Source organism: Sorex araneus, chromosome 11, assembly GCF_027595985.1.
Source record: "Sorex araneus isolate mSorAra2 chromosome 11, mSorAra2.pri, whole genome shotgun sequence".
Lineage (NCBI taxonomy): Eukaryota > Metazoa > Chordata > Mammalia > Eulipotyphla > Soricidae > Sorex > Sorex araneus.
Window position 1 is genome coordinate 38,128,397 of NC_073312.1, and position 27,368 is coordinate 38,155,764.

The 27,368-nt window shown below is 39.2% G+C and overlaps 1 protein-coding gene across 2 annotated transcripts in view; it reads left to right on the forward strand.

The window, feature by feature from the left end:
- Positions 1 to 13: 13 nt before the first annotated feature.
- PARG (poly(ADP-ribose) glycohydrolase) overlaps positions 14 to 27,368 on the forward strand; it is a 101,985-nt gene continuing 74,630 nt past the window's right edge. The window contains exons 1-6 of one of the 2 annotated variants that reach the window (XR_008627045.1): positions 14 to 503; positions 7,232 to 7,298; positions 8,646 to 9,620; positions 14,606 to 14,789; positions 20,019 to 20,141; positions 21,258 to 21,341. Coding sequence is in view for 1 of the 2 variants with exons in the window: in XM_004607388.3 (XP_004607445.2) it covers positions 284 to 503; positions 7,232 to 7,298; positions 8,646 to 9,620; positions 14,606 to 14,789; positions 20,019 to 20,141; positions 21,258 to 21,341 (1,653 nt within the window). In the remaining variant the exon portion in view is untranslated. The remainder of the gene's footprint in view (positions 504 to 7,231; positions 7,299 to 8,645; positions 9,621 to 14,605; positions 14,790 to 20,018; positions 20,142 to 21,257; positions 21,342 to 27,368) is intronic. The other variant, XM_004607388.3, reaches the window with a different exon arrangement.

A 27,368-nucleotide genomic window follows, 5' to 3' on the forward strand; every position in this document is an offset into this window, starting at 1 on the left:
TGACGGCAGCTTTCCGGTGGTGGGAAAGTGAAGGAAGGCGGACTCCAAGCGGCGCTCCCCGAGGCGGATCGGGTTCCAGAGGCAGAAGGCGCACGGGCGGCTGGCTAGAGCCTGAGCTCCCGGAGGCCGGCGCGATCAGCAGCTTCAGAGAAGCCAGGCAGCGGCTGAGAGGGGATGGTGCCGCGAGGCGCCGGGAAAAAGGCGCCGTCCGTCCCTCTCAGGGTTAGTGAATGAGGCGTTCCCGCCCGGGCCGGCCCGGGGACTCTTCGCTGCGGGTCCCAGCATGAGCGCGGGCCCCGGCTGTGAGCCCTGCACCAAGCGACCGCGCTGGGCCGCTTCTGCAACTTCTCCGGCTGCCGCTTCTGACGCCCGGCGTTTCTCCGGCCGGCAGAGGCGCGTCCCCGACCCCAAGAACGCTCCCGTGCGGCTCAGGGCCCCACCGTCCTCGCCAGGCTGCATCCCGGGGCGGGCGGGACCGCACCGAGGCAGCACCACCTCGCTTGGTACGTGGGGGGAAACTAAAGATGCTTGTACTTCGCCTCAGTCCCGAAACTCATCCCGGGCTTTTGTCTTAAGACACCAGGGGACTCCGGGTTTCACCCTTTTCCCGGTCTTGGCATGCACCTGGGGGTGGTCGTAAGGGTCGCCCCCACCCCCACGCCCTCCCTTGCCATTGAGAACGCCTGGTGAGCAGCCTTCTCACCGGGCAGCTTTGCTCTCCTGGCGGGGTGACCGAGCAGATGCCCGGAAGGAGGTCTGGTGGGGTGTGCGACACTGCCACCTCTAGCGGTGAGGAAAGGCCCAGCGTCCCGCTGTTGAGATTCCAGAGTCCGGGGCTGTGGCGCTCTGAAGTGCCCCGTGGGCGTGGTTGGTGATTCTAGTCTCAGGTTGACGGTGCTGAGCCGCCGGAGCTTGTTTGGCCTCGGACTTCACTCTCAAAATCCATCCGGAGAGAAGGACAGTTGCAGAAGTCTGCATAATAAAAAAAAAAATGAAGTCACTTAGCCCCGATAAGGGAGGGACGGCAGCGTTCTGGTAGAAGTTGGGAGAACCCATCCCAGTCCGTGGGGTGGAAAGTAGTTTCTCAGAAAATGAGATTTCCCCATTTGGAGGAGGGGGGCAGGTGTCCAGGGCCCGGTGTTCCGGCTTTGGAACTCAGACAGGCGAAGGACGTGCTCTGCCAAGCTGAGCGACACCTGAAATGGATTTGAGGACTGAAGAATGAGGGAAATTAGATGAACAGGAGAGGAGAGGAGGGACGTGTGTCTACTTTCCTCGCCCCCCACACCCCCGCGGTGAAAGTGGTGGGAGATGAGGTTCGGATGGGTCAGCAAAGGTCAGACCATAGGGAGCGGGGTCATAGAGGCAATGCTGAGGATTCTGATCTTTTTAAAGTTGGGGCTAAGGTTGTAGAGGAAAGGGGGTAGCTAAGATTTAGGCTGTAAACTTAAGATGTAGATTTAGGACTTGGTGAAGGAGAACAGTGTCCGGTTCCCCCCCTTCCCACCTCCCTCTGCAAGTACTGTTTCCAACTTCTTTAACAGACTCATTTTGTGGTCCCATGAACTTTATTTGAGTATAAAGGAGGAGGAGGGCCTTGGGATATGACTCGAGGGAAGCATGTGCCTTGAGTGTGTGAGGGTCGGAATTTGATCCCTAATGTAGCATGGCACTGCCAGATATAGCCCTCCTTGATAGCCCCATCACTGGAAGTTGGCCCTGTTAGACAAGGGAAAGGAGTTAGTTACAGGTGATGGAGGACAGTCATTCCACACTTGGATTTTCTTGTTCGCTACAGAAGAGGAACCAAAATAATACTTGGGTTGGGCTGTACATGTATAGATGTTTTTTATATACCTGGGACAGGACACTGATTAAATTGCTTAGATTCTAAATTTGTATCAAAAACTGTTGTTTCAAATTTTGTAGTTTTCCCGGAAGTTAGCATTAAGTTTTAAAAGTAGTTTCTGGGGCTGGAGCAATAACGCAGTGGGTAGGGTGTTTGCCTTGCACGCGGCCCACCCGGGTTCAATTCCCAGCATCCCATATGGTCCCCTGAGCACCACCAGGGGTAATTCCTGAGTGCAGAGCCAGGAGTAACCCCTGTGCATCGCTGGGTGTGACCCAAAAAGCAAAAAAATTAAAATAAAAATAAAAGTTTCTTAGGAGAAAAGGGTGGGGGAGGGAATCAGTTTTAATTCGGTAACTTTAAATTTTGTGTTACTTATTTTCCTGGGTGTGTTTCTTATATTGAGTGACATTTGCAGATTTGTGGCTAGGAGAAAACTCAACATGCTTTTTACATTCTGGTGAAGAATGGTTTGTTTAGTTATTGCTTTCGGGACTCTCCTTTTCTTCCTGATAGATCATGGAGAAAAACTCTAGGTAGTTGATCTAGGAATAGGCTGTATATAAGCTATTGGTGAATGGTTAGGAAACTTGTCTGACTTGTCTCCTAGCCTCACTATTCTTATAGTCTCAGTGCTTTCAGAATCATCTTCATCTTTTTTCTTTCTTCATCTCAAAATTCTCCAGCTGTCTAGTGCTTTTTTTGCTTTTACCACACCTATATTGCTGCTGTTGAATGAAAGGGAGTGTGGAAGTGGGATGTTCCTTTGAAACACGGCTGAATGTTACCATGTTTTATGTCATCTGTTTGTTTCTACAGAAAATTGTATGAATTTTTTAGTTTTTGGACCACATCAGGGCCTACTCCTGGCTCCCGACAGTACTCAGCGGGCCTTACAGTGCTGTTGATTGAACATACACTCAACCCTTTGAGCTTTGGCCTCCAATGAATGATTTTTATTCACTATGATATATAGTATTGATACAGGATTTCATGCAAGAAATGTTCCTACACCACACCATCGACCGGAGTGTCAGCTTCCCACACCATGTTCCAGTATCCCCACCTTACCCCTCTCTTATCCTCTAACCCCCTACAGTAATGTGCTTCCTATTAAATATCAGTTCTCAGTTTCTTTTGCCTTTGAGTATTTGTTGTTTCTTTACTGTGTTGCTTTATGTACCATATATGAGGGTAATCCTTCTATATCTATTCCTCTCCTTCTGACTAACTTCATTCAGCATAATACACTCCAGATTTCTCCACATAGCCGCAAATAGCATTTCACGTTTTCTTAAAGCTGAGTAGTATTCCGGTTTCTTTATTCAGTCATCTGGGACACGGGCTGTTTCCAGATGTGGGCTATTGTAAATAGTACTGCAATAAACAGATGAGTACAAATGTCTTTTCATCAGAAGAGTTTTTGGGCCCTTAGGGCAAGTGCCAAGAAGTGGAATTGAATGCTAGATCATATGGAAGACCAGTTCATAGTTTTATTGAGAAGTATTCATATTGTTTTCCAAAAAGACTGGACCAGTCTACATTCTCACCAGTGTTGAGTAAGGACCCCTTTATCCCCACATCCTTGCTAACACTGGTTGTTTTTGATTTTGAGCCAGTCTCAGTGTCCTGAACTATTACCTCGTTGTTGTTTTGATTTACATTTCCCACATGATAAGTGATGCTGACCATTTTTTCCTATGTCTTTTGGCCATTGGTATCTTGACTTTGAAGAAGTTTCTGTTCATCTCTGTGGTCATCCTGGCTTTTTAAAAGACATTGTTTGCCTGTAAGCAATGTTTATAGCCTTTGACTTTGAGCCTGAATTTACCCTGACTATTCTCTTGTAGGCAGCAGAATGTTGGGTTCAGGTTTCTGGTCCATCCTGCCACTCTGTCGATTGATCTATTGATTGGTGAGTTTAGCCTGTTAATGTTGAGTGAGATTATTGATATGGAGGGATTTATTGCCATCATTTTGTAGGAGTGTAACATAATTGGGGGTTTGTCTTGCCTTTTAGAGAAGAATCTCTGTATGCTTCTTGCAAAACTGGTTTTAGGGCTTATGCTGTTAAACTCCTGTTTAAGCTGTCTGAAATTTTGTATCATTCCTTTGAATGGGAATGATAATCTAGCTAGATTAAGTGTTCCTGGTAAGGCATTCATTTCATTCAGCATTTTTTACTATATCTCCTCATTTTTTTCTGACCCATGGAGTCTCATTTGATAAATGTGCCATAAATCTTACAGGATTTCCTTTGTATGTCAGTTCCTTTTTTGATCTTGAAACTTTCGATATTCTCTGTCTTTAGCTTTTTTTTTTTTAATTCTTTTATTAATTCACCATGTGGAAAGTTACAAAGCTTTCAGGTTAAAGTCTCAGTTATACAATGCTCAAACACCCATCCCTTCACCAGTGCACATATTCCACCACCAAGAATCACGATATACCTCCCCCATTCCCCTGTCTTTAGCTTTTGTCATTTTGATTACAATATATTTTAGATTTATTTGTGGGGAGGAGGGTGCACACCTGGCAGTGCTCAGTGTTTACTCCTGGCTCCGTGCTCAGGACTCACTTCTGGTGGGGCTTGGGAGACTATATGGGGTGCCCAGGATCAAACCTAGATCGTCTGCATGCAAACACCCTACCCTCTATACTATCACTCCCACCCTCGTGTCTTGGATTTTTCCTTTTTAAATCTCTCCTTGCTGGGTCCCATCAGGCCTCTTATATCTGGGCTCATGTACTCTTCAGTTCTGGGAGTATCTTTTCTGTGATTTTTGAACAACTGATTCTTCTTATCTTTTATTTATTTGCTTTTTTTGGGTTTTATTGGACTATTGGTTCGTCATCGGTTTCTCCTTACTCTTCTTCAGGGACTCTGTTTCTTATATTATTCCTCTTGAAGTCATCCCCTAGTTTCTTGGTGTGGTGTTCATTTTTTTTTAGTCTTTTTTTTCCATATTTTGTTGGTTTATATAGGTTTCTAGCATTCCATCATGGAGCTCACTAGCTCGCTATTTTTTCCTTAACTGTTGTCACTGTGCTCTTGAGGCCTTCCATTGAATGGTTGTTTTGATTTTTTAAATTTTACTAACCACATTCTTTAGTTCTCTCACTTTTGATTATAGTTTTCTTTTTTTTTATTATAGTTTTCTTATGTGTACTCATGCTTTCTTATATATATAGCATTGTTTCTTTAAGCTCATTAAACATTTGTATCATGTTTACCTGTATCATGTTTATTTGTTTCATGTCATTGTCTGAGAAGTTATAGAACTGGTTGGTGCTAGTAAAGCCTTCTGATCCATTATCTTTATTCCTTGGGCTTGGTGAACTTTTATGTAGTTTCCCCATTGTGTCTGCATTTCTTTGGGGGCTTAGCAAGGTTAGGGATGGTGGGATGATGCTGCAGGCAAGCACTGACATCCAGGACTTCTCTGGGACAGGGATTGGGCTGGGGGCTCTAGGCTAGGGTCTTGATTTGCTTCTTAGGCTCCAGACCTGTTCCACTGGGGGTACTCTCCTGGGAGATTAGCAGGATTGGGAACAGTGCAATACAGCTATAGGCAGGCACTGACACCAAGGACTTGAAATTACATCTCTTAAGTGTGACTTTTTAGGGGGAAGTGCTCTCAAGCAGTGCTTAAGGAGCTGTGCTAGGACATTGTCATTATGGTACTACTCAGTCTCATCGGTGTAGGTGTGGTGGGGTGTAGGGAGGCAACAGGACCACAATCCAGTATTTGTTTTGACACAAGTGACACAGTCTGTCAGGGGAGGGGCATAATTTTTCTTTTATATGCTTATTCAAGACACAAGTCAGACATCACGTTATCCCACTTAGTCAAGATATCTAAAGAAGACTTCATAGGAAATATCAAAATTCCTTCAGAAATCTCTTTGAATACCAAATAGTTAAGGAATAACATTTAAGGGCCTGAGAAATTGGGGCAGCAGTTGAGATGCTTGACTTGCATGCTACCATCTCCAGCTCGATCTCAGACACCACAGGTGGTCCCTCAGTCATCACCAGGAGTAATCACTTTGCACAGAGCCAGGAGTAATCCCTGAGCACATCCAGGTATAACTCAAAAACTAAAAAAGAATTTATATATATATATAACATATACATATATATGTTAGTTTTTTATATATATAAAGATTCATTATATATATCTATATGTGTATATATATATATATATACACACATACATACATAAAGAACTAACATTGAGTATCTACCAGGTAGTACCCTATATACTTTTTATGGGTTATTGTTTAATTTAGACCTCGAGGTAGCTTTAGGAGTGGTATTTTTAATTAGCATCTTTATAGATAAGAGATCTAAGTCTTAAGAGATGGCTTCTCACAGTCACTTAGGTCTCCAGTGGGAGATTCAGGATTTGAATCTAGATGGTGTGACTCCAGAGCCTCTATGCTAATTATTATTGAACATACTAACTTAGGGACTAGTCACTTTCTACTCTGTACCAAATGTATTTATATTTATGTTCCTCTTTTGTGTCCTATTGCTTGCATATGTAAAAAGTGATTAATTTTTGTTTAGCCCAAAGAACTTACATATATACTGTAGATACTTTCTTTTTTTAAAAAAAAAAGTTAAAGGCAGTTTATTAATAGCATGTATAATTTTTTTAAACATGGGAGAGAAACAGCAAAATTGAGTGACAATTGTGGTTATAGACCCCATATTTGTTTAACTTAGCTTATACAAAGAGTGAATTGAAATTGAAAAGAAGAAAGGGAAGGTCAGGTTATATACAGAAAAGGTATTTTAGACAAAAAGATGTGGATTTAAGTTCCTTCATCTCTATTGAGAAAATTAGATCTGATCCTCAGGGAGACACCCAGAAAATGACAGTTAAATACCTTTTCACAGTCAACATACATTGTGTTTTGAGGGCTGAAGGCTCTGGTGCAATTAACCTTTCCCCAAATACTTATTTTAAGGGGTAGATTCTTGTTTCCCTACAGTAGAATATGTTGCAACTTTCCTAAGTGTCACATAACAAAAATCTTTGCTTCTGTACCTAGAGAGTTTACTTTTAAGGATTTCCCTTTCATTGACATGAATATTACATTCGCACATGGACTAATAATTCTGTCACAAATATAATGTCCTTATCATTTCATTTTTCAGAATAGGGTGCCATGGGTGCCAAGTAAAGTGCTTTTATCTATTATCTCTCAAAAGCTCACCTGGCATATGCCAATCAGGTAATTGCTTGTGCAAATGGATGTAGATACTTTCTGTATACACCTCCAAAGAGAAAGTATACAGTATACAGTATACTTTGGAGGTGTAAATGCATGTACATTAATATTTTGGGGTTGTTTCTTTTTTTTTAAATACAGTTTCCAGACAGAAGACTATTACCAGTTGGATGGACACTAAAGGAATCAAGACAGCAGAGTCAGAAAGGTATAAAAACACGCATTTATGGAGAAATGAATAACGTGACATGGGTGCTTTTATCTTGTCCATGCTATTTTCTCTCCTGGTATTCTCTTTTTTTTTGTACTTATTTATTCTTTGTTTCTGAAATCTGATTTTTATAGTCATATCTATTATAGCCTCCTTTGTTTCAAATATCTCATATATTTGAGATAGAAAGACAAATAAGGGCACGGTGAGATAGTACAGCCTCCTTTGTTTCAGATATCTCATATATTTGAGATAGAAAGACAAATAAGGGCCTGGTGAGATAGTACAGCCTCCTTTGTTTCAAATATCTCATATATTTGAGATAGAAAGACAAATAAGGGCCCAGTGAGATAGTACAGCCTCTTTTGTTTCAAATACCTCACATATTTGAGATAGAAAGACAAATAAGGGCCCGGTGAGATAGTACAGCAAGTAGGATGCTTGCCTTGTACCTGGCTGACCCGGGTTTCATCCCTGGCATCCAATGTGGTCTCCTGAGCCCACCAGGAGTGATTCCTGAGCATATAATCAGGAGTAACCCCTGAGCATCTTTAGGTGTGACCCTCCCCACAAAACAATTTAAAAAGACAGATGAATGTTAGTTTCTGTCTTTAAGATATGTACAGGATTGAGAGATCATGCACCAGAGTACGTGCTTTGTATGTGGGAACCCTGATTTAGATCCCTGATACTACACAGTTCGAGCAACCCTGGGAGTAGCTCCTGAGCCCCCAAGAAATTATTCATGTTGTGATGACAGGCACAAAAGCACATAGAAATTATATACATAATAAATATGACAGTGAAGATATAAGCTACGAGAAGGCTAGCATATAGAATAATCAACTTTACCTCTACTTGAGAGATTACAAAGAAAGTGAATATAGATGTAAGAATTAAAAGAAGAGCTAGGGGCAGGTGGGCATTATAGGCATATGTGAAAAGACATGGATTTATAAAAGACTGTTGTATGCTCAGGTAGTTATGGATAGTTTAGTTACTGCTATAACATTTTCATAAATGTGTTTAAGTAGGGCTGGAGCTATAGTGCAGCGGGTAGAGCTTTTGTCTTGCACATGACTGACCCAGGTTCGATTCTTCCGCCCCTCTCGGAGAGCTTGGCAAGCTACTAAGAATATATCGCCCGCATGGCAGAGCCTGGCAGGCTATCCATGGCGTATTCGATATATCAAAAACAGTAACAGGAAGTCTCACAATGGAGACGTTACTGGTGCCTGCTCAAGCAAATCGATGAACAATGGGACGACAGTGACAGTGGTTGAGTGATTATTTTTTTGCTTCATAATTTCTACTGTATAATTATTTCTTTGTGTTTTCCTATAGTTTGCATAGTAAAGAAAACAACAACACAAGAGTAGAATCCATAATGAGTTCTGTACAAAAAGACAACTTTTATCAACATAATAGGGAAAAATTAGAAAACGTCTCTCAACTAAGTCTGGACAAATCATCGGTTGAAAAAAATACACAGTATTTGAACCAGCATCAGACTGCAGCTATGTGTAAGTGGCAAAACGAAGGAAAACATACAGAACAGCTTTTGGAAAGTGAACCTCCAGTAGTCACGCTGGTGCCAGAGCAATTCGGTAATGCTAATGTTGGTCAGTCACCCCAAAATGATGATCACAGTGACACAGAGAGTGAGGAAAGTAGAGATAATCAACAATTTTTGACACCTGCTAAGCTTATAGAGCAAAGTATAGAAGATGAACAGGTCATAGAAGACAGAAGTCAACAGAAATGTAGCAAATCTTGCCATCCTGTGGAAGAGTGTGTAGGTTGTGAGTCAGAAGAGATAGATGTGGTACCAGAGAGTCCTTTGTCAGACATTGGCTCTGATGATGTTGGTACTGGACTAAAAAACGCCAATAAATTGAGTAGACAAGAAAGTAGTTTAGGGAATTCTCCATTTGAGAAAGAAAGTGAACCCGAGTCTCCAATGGATGTAGATAATTCCAAATATAGTTGTCAGGACTCAGAAGCAGATGAAGAGACAAGTCCAGGTTTTGATGAACATGAAGAGAGCAGTTCCTCTCAAATAGCAAATAAACCAAGGTTCCAAGCAAGGGAAGCTGACACTGAGTTGAGAAAACGGTCTTCTGCTAAGGGCGGGGAAATGAGACTACACTTCCAATTTGAAGGAGGAGAGAGTCGTACCGGCATAAATGATTTAAACACCAAAGTACCTGGAAACACTACCAGTATGAATGTGGAATGCAGAAGTTCCAAGCTGCATGGAAAAAAGGATTCTAAAATCACAGATCATTTCATGCGAATACCCAAAGCAGAGGACAAAAGGTATTATTTTCTATTAGGAGTTATCACTGTATGTTATGTAATATTGTAAAGCGGTTTAACAAAGTTATTGTTTATACTGAAGCAAAGAGCTGTCTCATACTATGCTAGGAAGGTTGTTTTCCTTCTTTATATTTGGCAGTACCAGAGCATTACATATGCAAAAAAAAGTGTTCTACCACTGAGCCATATCACGCACCCTTAAAATTTTAATATCTAAAAAGGCCTGAAACAGAGTAGGAAGTAAAAAAATTATCAGATTTTCAGTCATGAAGTTCCTTCTGAAATTTATGGGAATAATAAAAAAAAATTGTAGTTAATCAGTTATAGTTTGGAGACTGGAGTGATAGTATAGCAGAATGGGTGCTTGCCTTGCATGTGACTGACCAGATTTGATCTTCAGCATCCAATATGGTCTGAGAGCATCAGAAGTGATCCCTGAGTATAGAGCAAGGAGTAAGTCCCTGAACACTGCTGGGCGTGACCAAAAAAGAAATGCAAAAAAAAAAAGATGCATCTTATTTAGCCATTTTCCTAGATTTTTGTTTAACTATCTTTTCTCTGCTGCCTGGTAGGTGATACTGTATTCATTTCACAAATGAGAAAACTTGATTTGGGCTAGAGAATTTACTGGAATTAACTTGTGGGTGGTAATGCTGGGATTCAGTTTCATTTTCAATTCAGTTTCCTTCTGATTACAAAGCAGACATTAAAAACACTAATCATATGGAATCTTAAAACCTCCAAAATCGTAATCTTTGGGACTGAAGCAATAGCACATCTGGTAGGGCATTTACCTTGCACTCGGCCGAACCGGGTTCGATTCCCAGCATCCCTGAGCATCGCCAGGAGTAATTTTTGAGTGCAAAAGTCAGGAGTAACCCCTGAACACCACTGGGTGTGACCCAAAAAGAAAAAAAAAGTGATCTTTATTTGCATGTATGCCATGTTTAATTCACATTGTTAAAATTACTGCCTGGAAACCTGAGAAGTAGTAGATATAGGCATTTCTTGGAACTATTGTGTGTTCTTACTCCAGGCTGCTGCAGTTACTTGTAAAGCAAATTGTGTGGATATTTTGGTTTTCTAGTACATATAGAACTTACTGTTAGTCTACACTGTAGTTATTAAGTGCATAATAGCATTCTGCCTTTAAAAAAAAGGAATGTTATACTTTATTTTTAAAATACATTATTGTGGGTCAGAGAAATAGTACAGCAGATAGGGTATTTACCCTGCACACAGCTGAGCCAGGTTTTGTCCTTGGCATCCCACCTGTTTGCCTAAACACTACCAGGAGTGATTCCTGAATGCAGAGCAAAGAAGCTGTGAGCACCACTGAGTATGGCAAAAAAAGATAAAAAGTGCTTGGGCACTGATGGGCTTGAGCACTACTAGGTATGGTTACCAAAACAATAAAAAATAAAACAAACAGCTTCATTGTTGCTAAAAATTCTGTCCATCACCCGATCCGTCTTGATAATCTGGTCTTGCCTCAAGATTTGATGTTAATGACTGCTCGTGTTGGTTACTAGATCATGATAGCTGTGGCAATTTCTTAAACAATGGTTAAGTTTGGGATACCAGAGAAATAGTACAACGGGAGGGGCACTTGCCTTCCATGTTGCTGATGCTGGTCCCCAGCATCCTGTATAGTCTCCCGAGTACTTGGAAGAGCAAACCCTAACCACTGCCGAGTCAGAAAATCCCTGTATTGAAGTTTGCAGTATTGTTTGCTCCTTTTATGGAAGGTTTCTTTGTGATGTGTTGTGCCTTTTGATAGCATTTTACCCATGGTAGAATGTTCAATATTGGAGTCAGTCCCATTAGACCCTGCTGCTGCTCTATCAGTTAAGTTTATATAATATTCTTTTGGGGTGGGGCACACCCAGCAGTGCTCAGTACTTACTTCTGGCACTGTGCTCAAGAATCACTCTTGGCAGGGCTTGGGGGACCATGTGTGATGCTGGGGACCTTCAAGGAAAGTGCCTTACCCATTGTACTATCGCTTTAGTCTCGATTTTATATAATAGTCTAACTCCTTGTCCTTTAAACAATGTTCACAGTATCTTTAGGATTCAATCTCATGAAAAAATTTTTTGCACATCTATAACTGCTTATCCAGTTTCTCATCTGTTAAAATTTTGTTATAAGATTGCATTAGTTCAGTTACCTTTTCAACTACACTTTTTAGCTCTAGTTCTCTTATCTTCAGTTACTTTCTTCATTGACTTCTTAAACTCCTCAAAGTCATGATGTCAACAGAGGATGTGAAATATCCAGTCAGCCATGTTGTATACAGATGTGTTGTCATCAGATTTGTTTTTCCATTTGTAGTGCAAAGGTAGAATAGACTTAACTATTGGGTGCTAATGAATCTGATGACTTTCAGAGTGATTTCAACTTAAATGTCATTAGATTTATTAGCCCATGTTAAGACAGCTGCATGCAAGGCAAACGCCCTTCTCGCAGTGCTATGGATCCAGCCCCCATAGGTGCTTTCTAATCTATGCTGTAATCCCACATAAAGTTATAGTTAGCATTGGTTAGTTGTACATAAACATTTTTATTTTTTTTTGCTTTGTGGGTCACACCTGGCGATGCACAGGGGTTACTCCTGGCTCAGCACTCAGGAATTACCCCTGGCCATGCTCAGGGGACCATATGGGATGCTGGGATTTGAACCCAGGTCAGCCGCGTGCAAGGCAAACGCTCTACCCGCTGTGCTATCTCTCCAGCCCCCAATTGTACATAAACATTTTTAATAGGACCATTGTTAAGTAATTGCTTTTTATCTCAATTATTAATATGTTGCAATAAAATAACACAATTTTTAGTTTTTTATATATACACACATATATATATGTAAAATAAATATCGGAGAGCCCTGAGAGTATACCGCCGACATGGGCAGAGCCTGGCAAGCTACCCATGGTGTGTTCGATATGCCAAAAACAGGGACAGTAGGTCTCATTCCCCTGACCCTGAAAGAGCCTCCAATTGTTGGGAAAGACTAGTAAGGAGAGGCTGCTAAAATCTCAGGACTGGGGGAGCTAGAGCAATAGCACAGCATGTAGGGCATTTGCCTTGCACGCGACTGGCCTGGTTCGATTCCCAGCATCCCATATGGTCCCCCGAGCACCTCCAATTCCTGAGTGCATAAGCCAGGAATAACCCCTGTGCATTGCCGGGTGTGACCCAAAAAGAAAAAAAAACTCAGGGCTGGGAAGAATAGAGACGTTACTGGTGCCCGCTCAAGTAAATTGATGAACAATGGATGACAGTGACACAATGATACAGTGAATAAGACAGTCACGTTTCCTTGGACACTTTGAATCCAGACATTCAGTTCTCTTTTGCTTGAAAGTCTTAGAAGTCATCTTCTTCTAATATACGGCTACTTTGTCTATAGTGAAAATCTTTTGATAGCTGTAGCTACCATTTTCAGTTACCTCTGCTAGATACACTGAAAAACTTGCTACAGCATCTACATTGCCATTTACTGCTTTAGTTTGCATTTTTGTGTTGTATACATATGTTACTGGTGCCCGCTCGAGCAAATCGATGAGCAACGGGATGATAGTGACAGTGACAGTGGGAACAAAGGACAGAGGTGCTTCTGCAGCATGCTGACTGCCATTTGTTGCCCACAAACATCTAATCAAATACATATGTTATGCTGCTTTCTTATGTCCTCATGAATAGACCTGTACTAGTGTTGAATTTTCTCCTGTAGCTTCCTTGCCTTTCAGCTGCTTTGTCTTAAGGAAATGTGCCTGGTTCATTTTTCAATTCAACAAATACAGCTATTTCACATTCTTATTGCTTGTTTGTTCACTGGTGTTCACTGGAGAAGTGCATTTAATTTCCTTCAATAATTTTTTTTGACATTCACAAAATGGCTAATTGGTGAAAGGAGACTAGCTTTCAGCCTGCTTTGACTTTTGATATATCTTCTTTACTATTCTTAGTCATATCTAGCTTCTTTTTGGTAAAGAGGTGGTAGGGAATGAATACAAGGTCTGCATATGCAAAGAATGCACTCTACCACTGATCTACTTTCCTGGTCTCCTATAGCTTTTTGCTATTTTGGGGGGCTGGGGGGAGTCACACCTGGTGATGCTCTGGTGCCCCCTGGCTCTGCACTCAGGAGTTACTCCTGGTGGTGCTCGGGGGACTATATGGGATGCTGGGGATTGAACCTGGGTCGGCTGTGGGCTGTGGGCAAGGCAAACGCCCTCCCCACTGTACTATTGCTCTGGCTCCAATAGCTTTTGAATTAAAATGAGAAATGTGTGACTCTTTCACTTGAACACCTAGAGGGCATTGTTTGGTTTAATTTTAGTTTTGTGGTGTCTCAAGGACTAGGGAAGCTCCATGAAAAGTACATGGGGAATAACTGGGGCCTGTGGAATAGTCAAAATATATATGTTTATCAAGTTTACTGCTTTTATTGGCAAGAAACTTGGTGCCCTCAATTTTAGTAGTAACATCAAAAATCACTAATCAAAAATTACCATAACATGTATAATAACTGAAAAATTTGAAATAATATGAGAATTACCAAAAGATGATGGCGAAACAATGAAGTGAACACATGCCATTGCCAAAGGGCGATAACAATGAAATGAGAAAAATGAGGCTGATAAATTTGGTGTCATTCAGATTAAGTCCAAATCTTATTTTGTATTAGAAATAAACAATATCAGTGAAGCACAATAAAATGAAGTATGCCTGTACAAGATACCACAATCCATTTGGCAGTATCTATATTCTGATAATCTTTTTTCAAAAAGTGATGTACATGAGTTGGGTAATTCCCTTCACAGATTACTGAAAATAAGTCCTTTGGTTTTATGATCGGCTTTATTATGCTTGAGGGAATACCAAGGATAGAGATTGACCTGGCACATTTTAAATTATTATGTTTCGGTGGTAAGTTTTGTATTTGTGTGATTTGTGACTGAGTATATTTGTTTTAACCTCAGAAAAGAACAGTGTGAAATCAAACATCAAAGAGCAGAAAGGAAGATCCCTAAATACATTCCACCTCACCTTTCTCCTGATAAGAAATGGCTTGGAACTCCTATTGAGGAGATGAGAAGAATGCCTAGATGTGGGACCCGGCTGCCTCTTTTGAGACCATCTGCCAATCATACAGTAACTATTAGGGTCAGTATTACTTTTTACCTATAAAGAGAAAATTCCAAGTCTTAGTTTCTTGTAAGACTAATGTAAAAAAAAGAGAATACTTCTTTATTCTTCACATTTGAAATATTAAGAAGTCAACAGTATGATACAAGAATAATAACCTAATTGTATTTAAGGAAATCATAACATGACTCATGTGAGCAGATTAGGACATTAAATTTTTGTTTTTTAAAAAATGTATATTTTTCCATAAAGCTATTAATATATACACTTCTGCTCTATAATGTGCAGTACCTCTGCCACCGCCAAAGTGCCCAGTACCCTCCACTACTATAATTATGTCACTTCCACATCCATTCCAGTCCCCTGTCTACCCCTCACTTGATAACCTCAGTTCTGTTGTTAGAATTCTAGTACCTTCATTTACCGTTGTCTATTTCCTTTCTTTATTTTATGTTCTACGTATGAGTGAGATCGCCTGGCACTTGTCCTTCTCCTTCTGATTTAGTTTGTGTAACTTGACACCCTTTGGTTCCTTCCAAGTTGTAGCAAAAGGCAGGATTTCATCTTTTCTTAAAAGTGAGTAGTATTCCGGGGCTGGAGCAATAGCACAGTGGGTAGGGCATTTTCCTTGCACGTGGCCGACCCGGGTTCGAATTCCAGCATCCCATATGGTCCCCTGAGCACCGCCAGGAGTAATTCCTGAGTGCAGAGCTAGGAGTAACCCCTGTGCATCGCTGAGTGTGACCCAAAGAGAAAAAAAAAAGAGTAGTATTCCACTGGGTATACATACATAATTTTTTTCCATTTTTAATCATAAATTTGTTTTACTTATAAAGCAACCTCCACATTCAGTTATGTGACCCCTTATGGAATTATGATCCACAGTTTAACAAACTAGGAACTGAGAGCACCTGTGGCAATGTCATCATGTGAATAGCATTAAGGCCCCCATTTTCTGGGAAAAATGGTCTGCAGTGCTTGGGTGTCACATTACTGCCTTCTAATATATCATGATTTTTTTATCCACTTATTTTTTGTTGAACATTTGGGTTGTTTGAGTTTTTGGCTGCAGTAAATATAGGTGTGCATATATCTTTCCTAATTCATGTTTTTCTGTTTCTGAAATAGAGACCAAGAAATGGAATTACAGGGTCCTATGGTAGTTTTATATTTAATCTTTTAACATGTAATCCTGCACAGTTATTCCACCCTATACTTGTGGAAGTATAAACTGTAGGGTACATCTTGTTCTAAACGAGTTTATAGCAGGTAATGGGACTACTAAGGAATAGAATATCATGCCATTCTCAGTTTTTTATTTTGCCTCCAATTTAGGTTTTGCCAAGAGTGGAGTTGTAAATCCTGGTGCCTGCTCACCCTTCTTTTCTCAGTTGAAGTTTTGAACTTTCAGCCTGTTTTTACTCCTTCCTACTATCAGGATCATTCTCCTTATATGTGATATCAATCAGATATCTGTGTTGTGCAGTCACAAATCTCTCAAAGGTAGTGACTTATTCTCTGGTGGATTTTGTCCAAGAACTCCATGCAGGACTCTGTGATCAATTCAGGGATTTTTTGCATTCTTTTTGTTGGTACCATGGTAGTATGCTCAGACCTTTCCCCTATGAATTTAGTGCTTTAAATAAAACGCACTGGATTCTTTTTATTTTTCCTTTTTCCTATTGACAGTATAGTTGTCATTGCATGCTAGTTACTGATTTAGTCCTTTAAATTCTAAGTTGTATGTGGTCCAGTTTTCTCAAATTATTCTCCACTTTTGCCTTCTTTTTCTGTGCTTCAGATTTTCTAGACATTTCCATCACTGTCCCTTGGGCGTCTTATACACACATCTCGCACCAACAAAATTTTTAAAATAATGTGTTAAAGGACTAGTGTGATAGTGTGGCACGTAGACTACTTGCTTTGTGTGTGGCAACCCATATTTAGTTCCCAGCATCCCATATGGTTCCCCAAGTCCTGCTAGTAGTGTTAACTGAACACTGAACCTGATTCAATACCTAGCACTGCATATGGGTTCCCAAGTATTGCAGAAGTGACCAGTGAGCACAGTGCCAGGAGATTGTTCCTTTGTTTTGCTTCTCTACATCCCACATGAGAGTATTTATCTTTCTCCTTCTGACGTATTTCAGGTAGCATGACCTATTCCATCTATATTATGAAAGGCAAATTTCATCTTCAATTTCTTTTTTCCCCTCCTTCCCTTTCCTCTTGATGTGATTGTGGAGGGGGACAAGTTGGGGGATACACATACTTGATGTGATGCTCACACATTTTAGTTGTGGTGGTCACACGCAGCCATAGTGCCAGGTGTTGAATTCCTTTAGTTGTGCTTGCCCCCAAGCTTGCAGGGAGTTGAACTGACTGCAGTGCTTGGCTATCTTTTTAGTTACCAGGGGATGAAACCTTTTATTGCAGTGTTCCGTGGCTGTGACTGCAGTGTGACCAGAAATCTGTTGTGACACTGGGGATCTCAGACTGTGCTGGCAAGTCAGGCACCATAGGCACTGAGCGATCACCTCGCTCCAGGTTTTTTTTTTTTTTTTTTTTTTTTTTTTTTTTTTTATTGTGGAAAGTTACAAAGTTACAAAGTTTTCAGGTTTAAATCTCAGTTATACAATGCTCGAATTCGCTCCAGGTTTTTATCTTTCCTTTTTTCATTATTCATGTATACCTTATTTTCTTTATTCATTCATCTGTCATTGGGTACTTGGTTTTTCCCCCCATACTTTAACTATTGTAAACCCCTTCAATGGATATAGGTGTGTCTGTGTCTTTTCAAATTAGTGTTTTGTATGATTTGGATTGATACCTAAGGGTGAATGCCTAGAAGATCTAGCTTTTAATAATTTGAAACTTCTCCAATACTATTTCCATAGAGGCCTGGGTCAGTTTGCATTGTCACCAGTAGTGTGTGAGGGTTCTTTAAAAAATCTTTATTTTATTAGATAATATTTGAGGGTCATAGTAAAAAAAATGCTATTATGTAGAAGTATGCAAATCAGAAAACCGATTTTCTCTTAATCTTAATCCAAAAATTAACAATTTAGTCTGTTTTCTTTCAGATTCTTTTTCATGAATATGGTAACATATACATGTAATAAATAGTTATTAAATGACTAATCCATAGTTACATTTCTAAGATGCCAGGAATAGTGACAGTATTTAAAGTAATAAAAATAAAACTTACATTGGTATTAGGGCTATAACGCAGTCTGAAATTTTGTGGACATGGTGACACCTTTTTGAGAATTAAAAAAAACATCCAGGATCTGTGACTGTAGCTCAGTAGTACAGCCTTTGCTTTCATCTTTGGCACCACAAAACAAAACAAAGCACACTGATAAATATACACATTGATACACAAGCACACATACATACTGATGCACACATGAATATACATATATATATTCATATATGCACACGAAACTTATTCACCTATTAGTGAGTTTGACTGGTACCTATTCTCACCTCAGATTATGTGGAACATCTTTACAAAAACACCTTGGGGCCTCCATTTGGAGAAAATATATTCAGCATTATTGATGACTAAGCCACTTTTAATCATTTTGATTTTGGAGTTTAGGTCCATACTAGGAGGTGGTTGGGGATTTACTCTCAGCAGTGCCGTGGGGGAGTAAGGTGGAGGTGAGGGGAAATGGGAACCATGTGGTGCTATATCTTGAACTCATGCATCACATGTGCAAATCATGCACTACAGCCCTTTGAGCTATTTTCCCCAGTCCACTTTGACTGTTCTTTCTTCCTAGTCTTTCCTGAATAGTCACATCCTTTGGTATCTATAATATATAGTATGAGTTTTATTCCTACCTTCGATAGCCATTTCTTCTGGATTTTTCTTTTAGTTCTTTTTCTGTATGTGAGTAGTAAATGTTCTTGGAGTTTTCCAAAGTGTTTACATAATAGTTACCCTTTTCTTCTTAGGCATTTTATGGATGATCTCATTCATACTTACATATTAACAGTAAGATAGCCTAACGTTTATTTCTTATGGGTTTTAGATTTGTACAGCTGCCTACTTTTCCTTTTCCCTTTTCATTAATTAACTTTTTAAAAGTTATTAGAAATTTAGTTCAATTGCTCCTTCTAGAAAGTTTAAAAAGGCTAGGTTATCATAATACCATGAGCCTTTCATTCATAACATTATTGTTGAAATTTATATGTATTTGATTATTTTGTTATCTGCAATAAAGTTATAATACAGATGAATCTTTGCAGATTGTCAAAATGCAAAATTAATGTGGTTATTACTTATAAGATTAGAATCTATTGGAAAAGGACAAATAAGTGTATGATAATGATCGAATAAAATAAGAGTTAAACTTTTTTTTTTTAATTTCCGAAAACATTTTAGGGTAAATTAAAATGGAGCTGTTGAAGTTCAGAATAGATATTTAACCAGCTGGAAAAATGTTAAACATTGAGGACATCATTTGGATTCAGCGTTTAGGCAGAGGGGGCACAATTTAAGGATTAGAATCCTTAAAATGCAAAGATAATGTTATTCCCAAGCAAAGTTAAGAGTTTATTTTTTTTTTTTTCATTGAGAGTCTGTGGTTTACAGTACCATGAATAGTGTTTTCTTAAATACTTAATTCCAACACCACGTTTATTACCAGTGTCTCCAGATCTTTCCCCAAAGCACTTCACTACCCCTACCTCTCATCCCTTCACATCTAACTCAGTTGTGTGGATCAATTCTCCCATTATGTAGCCTTTGAACCTTTGTCACTTGCTACTTCAGTTTGTATCTTTTTGCGATACCTTTGAGAGAGATCATATTGTATCCCTTTCCTTCTGACTGACTTTACTCAGCATGATGATATCCTCTAGTTCTATCCATGTTGTTGCAAATAGCATGATTTTGTTCTTTCTTGGAGATGCATAGTATTCCATTGTTATATACATCACAATTTTTTGATCCATTCATCTCTGTAGTTGAGCATTTGGGTTTCTTTTTCTGGGCCATGAGCGTAGGTGTGCATATAATTTTCTGAATTAATGTTTTTGTGTTTGATGCCACAAAATGGTATGCTACTTGGATTTTTATTAAGTGGAGATATGGACTGGGAACAGCTGAAAAGGACCTCTGAGATTTCTTGTTTGGGAACTGGTCTGTATTTTATAGCATTTGGTTTGTCAATCTATTTTGAGGAAGTAGATCTATCTCAATGTACTTATACTTTTCTTTGTTTATCTATATTTCAGGTAGATCTTTTACGAGCGGGAGAAGTTCCTAAACCTTTTCCAACACATTTTAAGGATTTGTGGGACAACAAACATGTTAAGATGCCTTGTTCAGAACAAAACTTATATCCTGTGGAAGATGAGGTAAGAATGTAGATGTGAAGTCATGTTAAACCAGTGGCAAATTAATTTTAAAAATAACCACACGTAAAATATTTGAAAAAATAGGTTGGATATTGAGGAAAACATTAATCATGGATATCGCTTAGTATTTGTCATCTTCCTTTTTCACCCTTGGGTACAGGAATTCACTTTTCCCAGTATCCTTATGGTTAGATGGGGTAATAAGATTAATTATTTTATGGATAATAATCCAGCAATAGCACAGCAGGTAGGACTGGAGCAATAGCACAGCGGGTAGGGTTATTGCCTTGCACGCGGCCGAGCCAGGTCCGATTCCTCTGCCCCTCTCTTTTCAAATATTCCTCTGCCCAGCAAGCTACTGAGAGTATCCCGCCTGCACGGCAGAGCCTGGAAAGCTACCCATGGCGTATTCGATATGCCAAAAACAGTAACAAGTTTCACAATGGAGATGCTACTGGTGCCCGCTCGAGCAAATCGATGAGCAATGGGATGACAGTGATACAGTGATATCTGAATGGATAATAATCATAAGTAGTACATATAACAAAGCATACAAGAACAGGTGTGATCTCTTGCTGCTCCTTTCCCCTTGGCATGGTGACAAATATTCAAGTGGAGAAGCTTCGAAGATAGCTCAAGTGGTAGAGCACATACCTTTGTAAGGTCCTACGTTCAATATCCAGTACTACTGCATGTACCCCTGCCCCAGACCCCTTCATCATTATTAAGACTAATCCCTGCACCCACCAAATGTTGCTGGGTGGTAATCCCTGTCAAATAAAAATGATTCAAGTGGGCATGGTAGCACCTATAATACCAGAGTAAACTTAATACCAGTAGGAGAGTGGTCACCTGAGTTATATAGATAAGCCATGAAGTTTCTTTTGAATAAACTTACTATAGTAAATTATTAAGAGAAAAAATACCCGCCAAAAATGCTGCTGGGTTATTTTTGTGTTTTTTTGTTTGTTTGTTTTGGCCACACCATGAGAGCTGCTGATTTAATCTATGAAAAATAGTATAGAAATAGTATAATACTTGCTTGGTTGGCTTCTGATTTTATGCTGCAAATGAGCTTAGAATACTTTCTTCATCTGTTTTTCCTTTTACTTGAAGAATGGTGAGCGAACTGCAGGAAGCCGGTGGGAGCTCATTCAGACTGCACTTCTCAATAAATTCACACGACCCCAAAACCTGAAGGTGTGTTTTTTTCTCTTGTCTTCTACATGTAATTCTTAGAAGTGGGTTCTGTGTCTCTCCCTCAAACACGTATTTTGATGCTTAATAGACACAGGTAATACATTTATATACAAAGTGCGTTCTTCCTGAGGAAGGAACTCTCCATAGGGATATTATTGGTTTCCACTCTATTACTAGAATATGAATAGAAAAATTGAGAATTGTATATGACTTGCACTGCCTAGAGCCATGCAGAATAATTTGTCCAACCAGGAATAAGACCTCTGTTTCTTGATTTCCCTACCCAATTTCCTCCAATGCAGACTTCTCTTTTGTTTCAGAATTACCATATTTCTGAAATGTGTTTAAGGGTAAATTAGGAAAGAATTATGACTTCAGCAGTATTTGCCCAGGGGGAAGCTTTTTTGTGATGATTGAAGTACACAATAAGCATATTTTTATTGCAAAAATTTTCTATTTTTCATTACTCTTATTATAGCTACTAGCAGTTTAATAATTTACTGATCTTTGGGGGGTAATTTTTTCATTTTAAATATTTTTTTTAACAGCAAAGGTAGTCATTAGGTAGTTTTTCTTATATATAAACTGTGACAAGTGTATGTATATGTGTATATATTTGATGCTACATCTGTGTAAACTTTTAAAACTGTTTTATAACAAACAGTAACACGTTTTTCTATAGTTCTGTGTATATTAATTTAACTTTTTTTGAGAAACTGAATTTGTTAGAATAGTTTCAAGTTTTATATCATCTTTTCCATTTATAGTTGCTTGCCATTCTTAAACTTTCTATATTATTTTGTAGTTCCTATTTTATGTTCTTTTTTCTTTATGTGAAAAGCATTGATATTTTGCGCCATATGTATTTTGAAGTTTCATTTCTTAGTAGTAGTGTTTCTCAATCTTGTAATGTACTTATGTATTTATTTCGGTTTGGGGGCCTTTACCTGGTGGTGCCCAGGGCTTACTCCTGGCTCTGTGCTCAGGGTTCACTCCTGGCGGTGCTCAGGGTACCATATGAGATGCCAGAGATCTGAACAGGGTCAACTGTATGCAAGGCAAGCACCCTACCAGCTGTACTATCTCTCTGCCGAAGAGGGTTTTGTTTTTGTCTTTGAAGTGTAAAAATAAACTTACTGTGCTCCAGAGGTTTTGAAAATTTTGTCTTGTTTTCATTTTCAAATGTGGGGTGGAATTGAACCCAGGACCCCCTCAAACATGAGAGGTTCTGCTGCTGTCTCTGTGGCCCTTTGTAATGTACTTTTAAATCAGGGTTTTCCAGAGTTGTCTTCTTTTTAGTATAACGTGAATTATATTTGTGCAAACATAAAACTTTAATATTTTGGTACTTGTGTAACTATTTCAATTTGATTTTTTTCTTTGTTTATGAACCTGTGTTCTGTGTTTATGAAGTGTTTATGAACCATGATTTGACTTGTGTTCACTGTCACAGTCAAAACCATTTGTTGTTGGGGCTGGAGCAATAGCAAAGCGGGTAGGGTGTTTGCCTTGCACGCAGCTGACCCGGGTTCGATTCCCAGCATCCCATATGGTCCCCTGAGTGCTGCCACAGGTAATTCCTGAGTGCAGAGCCAGGTACCTGTGCACTGCCGGGTGTGACCCATCCCCCCAAAAAAAAGCAAAAAAAAAAAAAAACCATTTGTTGTTATTCACAAACCTTACCTCAAACCAGGGGTTTTTAACTCTTAACTTGAAGTTCAAAATAGCATGGTATGAAATTTTTTTATAAAGAAAAAAATTGTTTATACTATATTTATTAATCACAGTCCATTGATGTTAGCATATGCAAAGATGGAATCTCTATACAAAGTACCATTGCAAATAAATATAATAGTGACCACTTTGAACAAGATTATGTATAAGTTAACATTGTACTGTGGTATCTCTTAGGATATCTCGATCTTTTTAGCATTTATATCTATTTATTGGCCTTGATTCCTGTGGTGTGTTTTCATTTGGACTTTGTTATCCTAACTACCACTATAAACTATAGCAAACACAGAAGCAGGATACCCATGAATACCGCCCAGATTTCTTAATGAGAAACATTGTCTTAGTGTTCTGACTATATAAAGAAGGCTATTTTTAAGAACTTGCATTTTTATTTCCTGTGTAAACACAGGATAATCATAGTGTTCTAAATTACATTCTTTTCTCATCACTTAAGCAATTCCTTAGTGTGTCATGATTACTTTAGGAAGGGTAATTGCTTTAATCTGAATTTCCCTTTCTTGTTTATTTTATGGTAGATTCAACAGAACAGAGTAATCCATCGAGATTTTCTTCTACCTGCATATGGTAATTGTTTCCTTTGCTGAGAGAACACTGTGAGAGGGAGAGGAAACACCAAATCCCTCTTATGGAATTTACTATATTTTTTTACTGTTTTTAGCCATTTGCTGTTAAATTAAGAGGAGGTCAGAACTGCTAAAAAGTTAGTAAGTTCCTTTTAAAAAGGAACTGTTTCCTTTAACATTGATTTACACAGTAATATCTACCTAAGTGAGCTGTGTAATAAGACAAAGAATGGACTTCTTTATACTTTGATTGTACTTATTATGAATTATGAACTGAAAAGATCTCAACAGTTGAAAACTAGGAATATAAAATAGCTAGAAGTTTTTCTAATGACTGGAGGAACATCTTATAATAGTTTTGAAATCTGAAAATTAATAGTTAATGCTAACTGTAAGTTCCATAAAAGGATTAGAGTAAGTGGCTATTTAAAATATTTACCAACCTAGGGGCCGGAGTGATAGCACAGTGGGTAGGGCATTTGCCTTGCACGTGGCCAACCCGGGTTCGATCCCCGGCATCCCATGTGGTTTCCCAAGCACTGCCAGGAGTAATTCCTGAGTGCAAAGCCAGGAGTAACCCCTGAGCATCGCTGGGTGTGGCCCAAAAAGCAAAAAAAAAAATATTAACCAACCTAACAGTTTTGAGGATTCTTTTATATCCTTTAAAATTTAAAGTGTGAAATTTCATGAAATTTAGCTTTTGCATTCCCTTTGAGTTTCTACTACAGTGTAGGAACTACAAAATATTTGTCATCCTCAAAAATTTCTTTACCCTTTTGTGGTTGATTTCTTTTTCTGTTTTCACCCCAAGTTACTATTCATTTGCCCTTTTTCCCAAACAAAACTAAAACTCAAAACCCTATTGATCCATTTATATTTTGTATAAATGAAATTGCTTTGTATGTTAGTATGTCTGTCTTCTTTTGCTCAGAATGAATGAAAATTTTTGGATTTATCTGTATTATTGAGTATATCAGTAGTTTTTTCCAGTATATGCACAGTTTGTCCATTAGACTTTTTTAATTGAATCACTGTGAGAACAGTTACAAAGCTTTCAGGTTTAAATCTCAGTCATACAATGATCAAACACCCATCCCTTCACCAGTGCGCATGTTCCACCACCAAGAACCCCAGTATACCCCATCCCACCCCCCACACTGCCTGTGTGGCAGATGATTTTCACTTTACTCTCTCTTTACTTTGATTACACTCAATTTTTGACAGAAAACCCACTATTATTTGGAATTTTACCCCAACATTCAGACCTGCCGAAAAGGCATTATTAGATAATTTGTTTTCTATTCCTGATAATGAAGAGCATATGATGTCACATAGCCGCAATAGTGGCTGTGCAGTTTTGGAATTCTGGTATTTTAGTAATTAAGTCCAGAGGTATTTCTGCCAGCAGCAGCTGTGTTCCGAGATTGGTTTGTGTGCCTCTGGGATCATGGCCGTTCATGAGTGGAGGAGCCTTTCCTGAGCATTTTTTTGTATATCAGAAAAGGTTGTGCGGCCGCTTAAGTTGCCGCATGGTTTGGAGAAATAGTCCTGATCCCCACATACCAGGGCCATGTTTGTAGAAGCTCATGGTCGCCAGGATTCCATCTGGAGAAAGCAGGGAGACTGCACCTGCTCCATCTGGGGCACCCCAGTGTTATCAGCTCGGTTTGGGGTCCGGAGCATTCTCCAGTGTTGTGGTGCCAGCCAGCCAGGATTCTTCACTGCTGAGTGCAGCAAGATGGCACCAGGGGCAGGTTTAGGGCGTGACTTCTGGGGCCATTAGACTTTTTTGTGTAATAATTTGTGTGTGGTTCTGAAACTAGGTACCAGAGATGAGAAACAAGTCTTACAATCTTTTCTTTCTTCATTAAAAATGTTTTATTACTTTGAAGTGAAAGGCTTTTTTTAATATTATTTTTTGATGTTCTACTCGATTCCCCCACTGCTTTTTTTTTTTGTTTCTCCAACATTTATATCTTTTTTTAAATTTATTTATTTTTTAATTAGTCACAGTGAGGGTATAGTTACCGATTCACACATTGTCGTGCTTGTTTTTCCCCTCATTCAATGTTTGAGATCCCATCCCTCCACCAGTGTCCATTCTCCACCACCAATGAACCCAGTATCCCTCCCACCCCCAAGTTCCATCCACCCCACCCCACCCCGCCTCTGAGGCAGGGCATTCCAGTTTGTACTCTCTCTCTCCTTTTAGGTGTTGTGGTTTGCAGTAGGGGTATTGACCCCACCGCTTTCTTAAAGGAACTTGGAAATCTTTTGATTCCAAGGAAACTGTATATTTTGTTGAGTTGTTTTTGGGGAGAGAGGAAAGTCATACCTGACAATGCTCAGGACTTAGTCCTGACTCTGTACTCAGGGGTCACTCCAGGCAGTGCTCAGAGAACCATATGTGTTTATTGGGACTGAACTTTAGTTGGCCATATGCAAGGCAAGTGCCTTAATTCTTGTACTATCTCTCCAGCCTACCTTATTTTTTAACCTAGATGCTTAGTGATTTTTTTTTTCTTTCTGAGTCATACCTGACTGATGCTCAGGGGTTACTCCTGGCTCTGCACTGAGGAATTACTCCTGGAGGTGCTCAGGGGACATATGGGATGCTGGGAATTGAATCCAGGTCAGCTGCATGTAAGACAAATGCCCTACCTGCTGTGCTATCGCTCCAGCCACTAATAGTGATTATTTTTATGCATGTATTTTTCAGGAAGTTATTTTTTAATCAATGTTTATTTTTAAAATCTTCAACAATAAGAACATTTGGAAAGATATTATATTTATTATCTCTGTTTTTTCAATATTATGGTCAATATATATCTTTAGTTAAAAATAACTTGGAATATGTTCAAGTAAAGTTAATAGTTTATAAATCATATTTATCACGATACTAATATAGCTGTGCATTATACACAATTGGATATCATATTGTTACTTTGGTGAACATATATGGTGTTTGGGATTAAATCTCATGCCTCAGACATGACAGGGAGCCATTCTACCACTGAGCTACATCTCCTGTCCTTGAAAATAGAATTTAAAAAGATGATGTGGAATATAATTGTAAACAATAGCTTTTTCTGCATAACTGGTAAATTATTTTATGTATTCCACTTTGGTAATCCAGTGTATAATACTTACTCAGCAGTTAAAGTCACACCAGTAGATGGCATACTACTTTGACTTTTTACTACATAAATGTGTAATTTCTGTGACCTTGTGGAAGAAGAGAACTCATTTTTACAACTTGTGAAAGTATTCCTCATTGTTTTCATTACTCACCTGACAACCTTTAAAGACATTCTTATTACAACTTAACTCTCTCCATGAAATTTTACTTATTTTTATTGGCAGGGGAGGGTCTTCCCAAGTAGTGTTCAGGGGGTCACTCTTAATAATGTTCAGCCAGCTGGGCTAGGTCAGTGCTTGCTACTTGGACCTTACGGTGTTGGGGACCACCAGTACTACACCTGTTGATGCTGGGGGTAGGACGGTGTGCAGTGCCAAAGTTGGAACTCAGGACTTTTAAGAATTCAATTCATGCATTCCAGTCCTTTGTGCTCTCTTCTTGGCTCCTATCCCAGCATAACATATGTCTTGAGATAGTAGTTTATAATTCATATTTATTTGACATCATAGTATAATAATAATTGAGGGCCAAAAATCATTATCTTATTTTGGGATTTTGTTGTTGTTATTT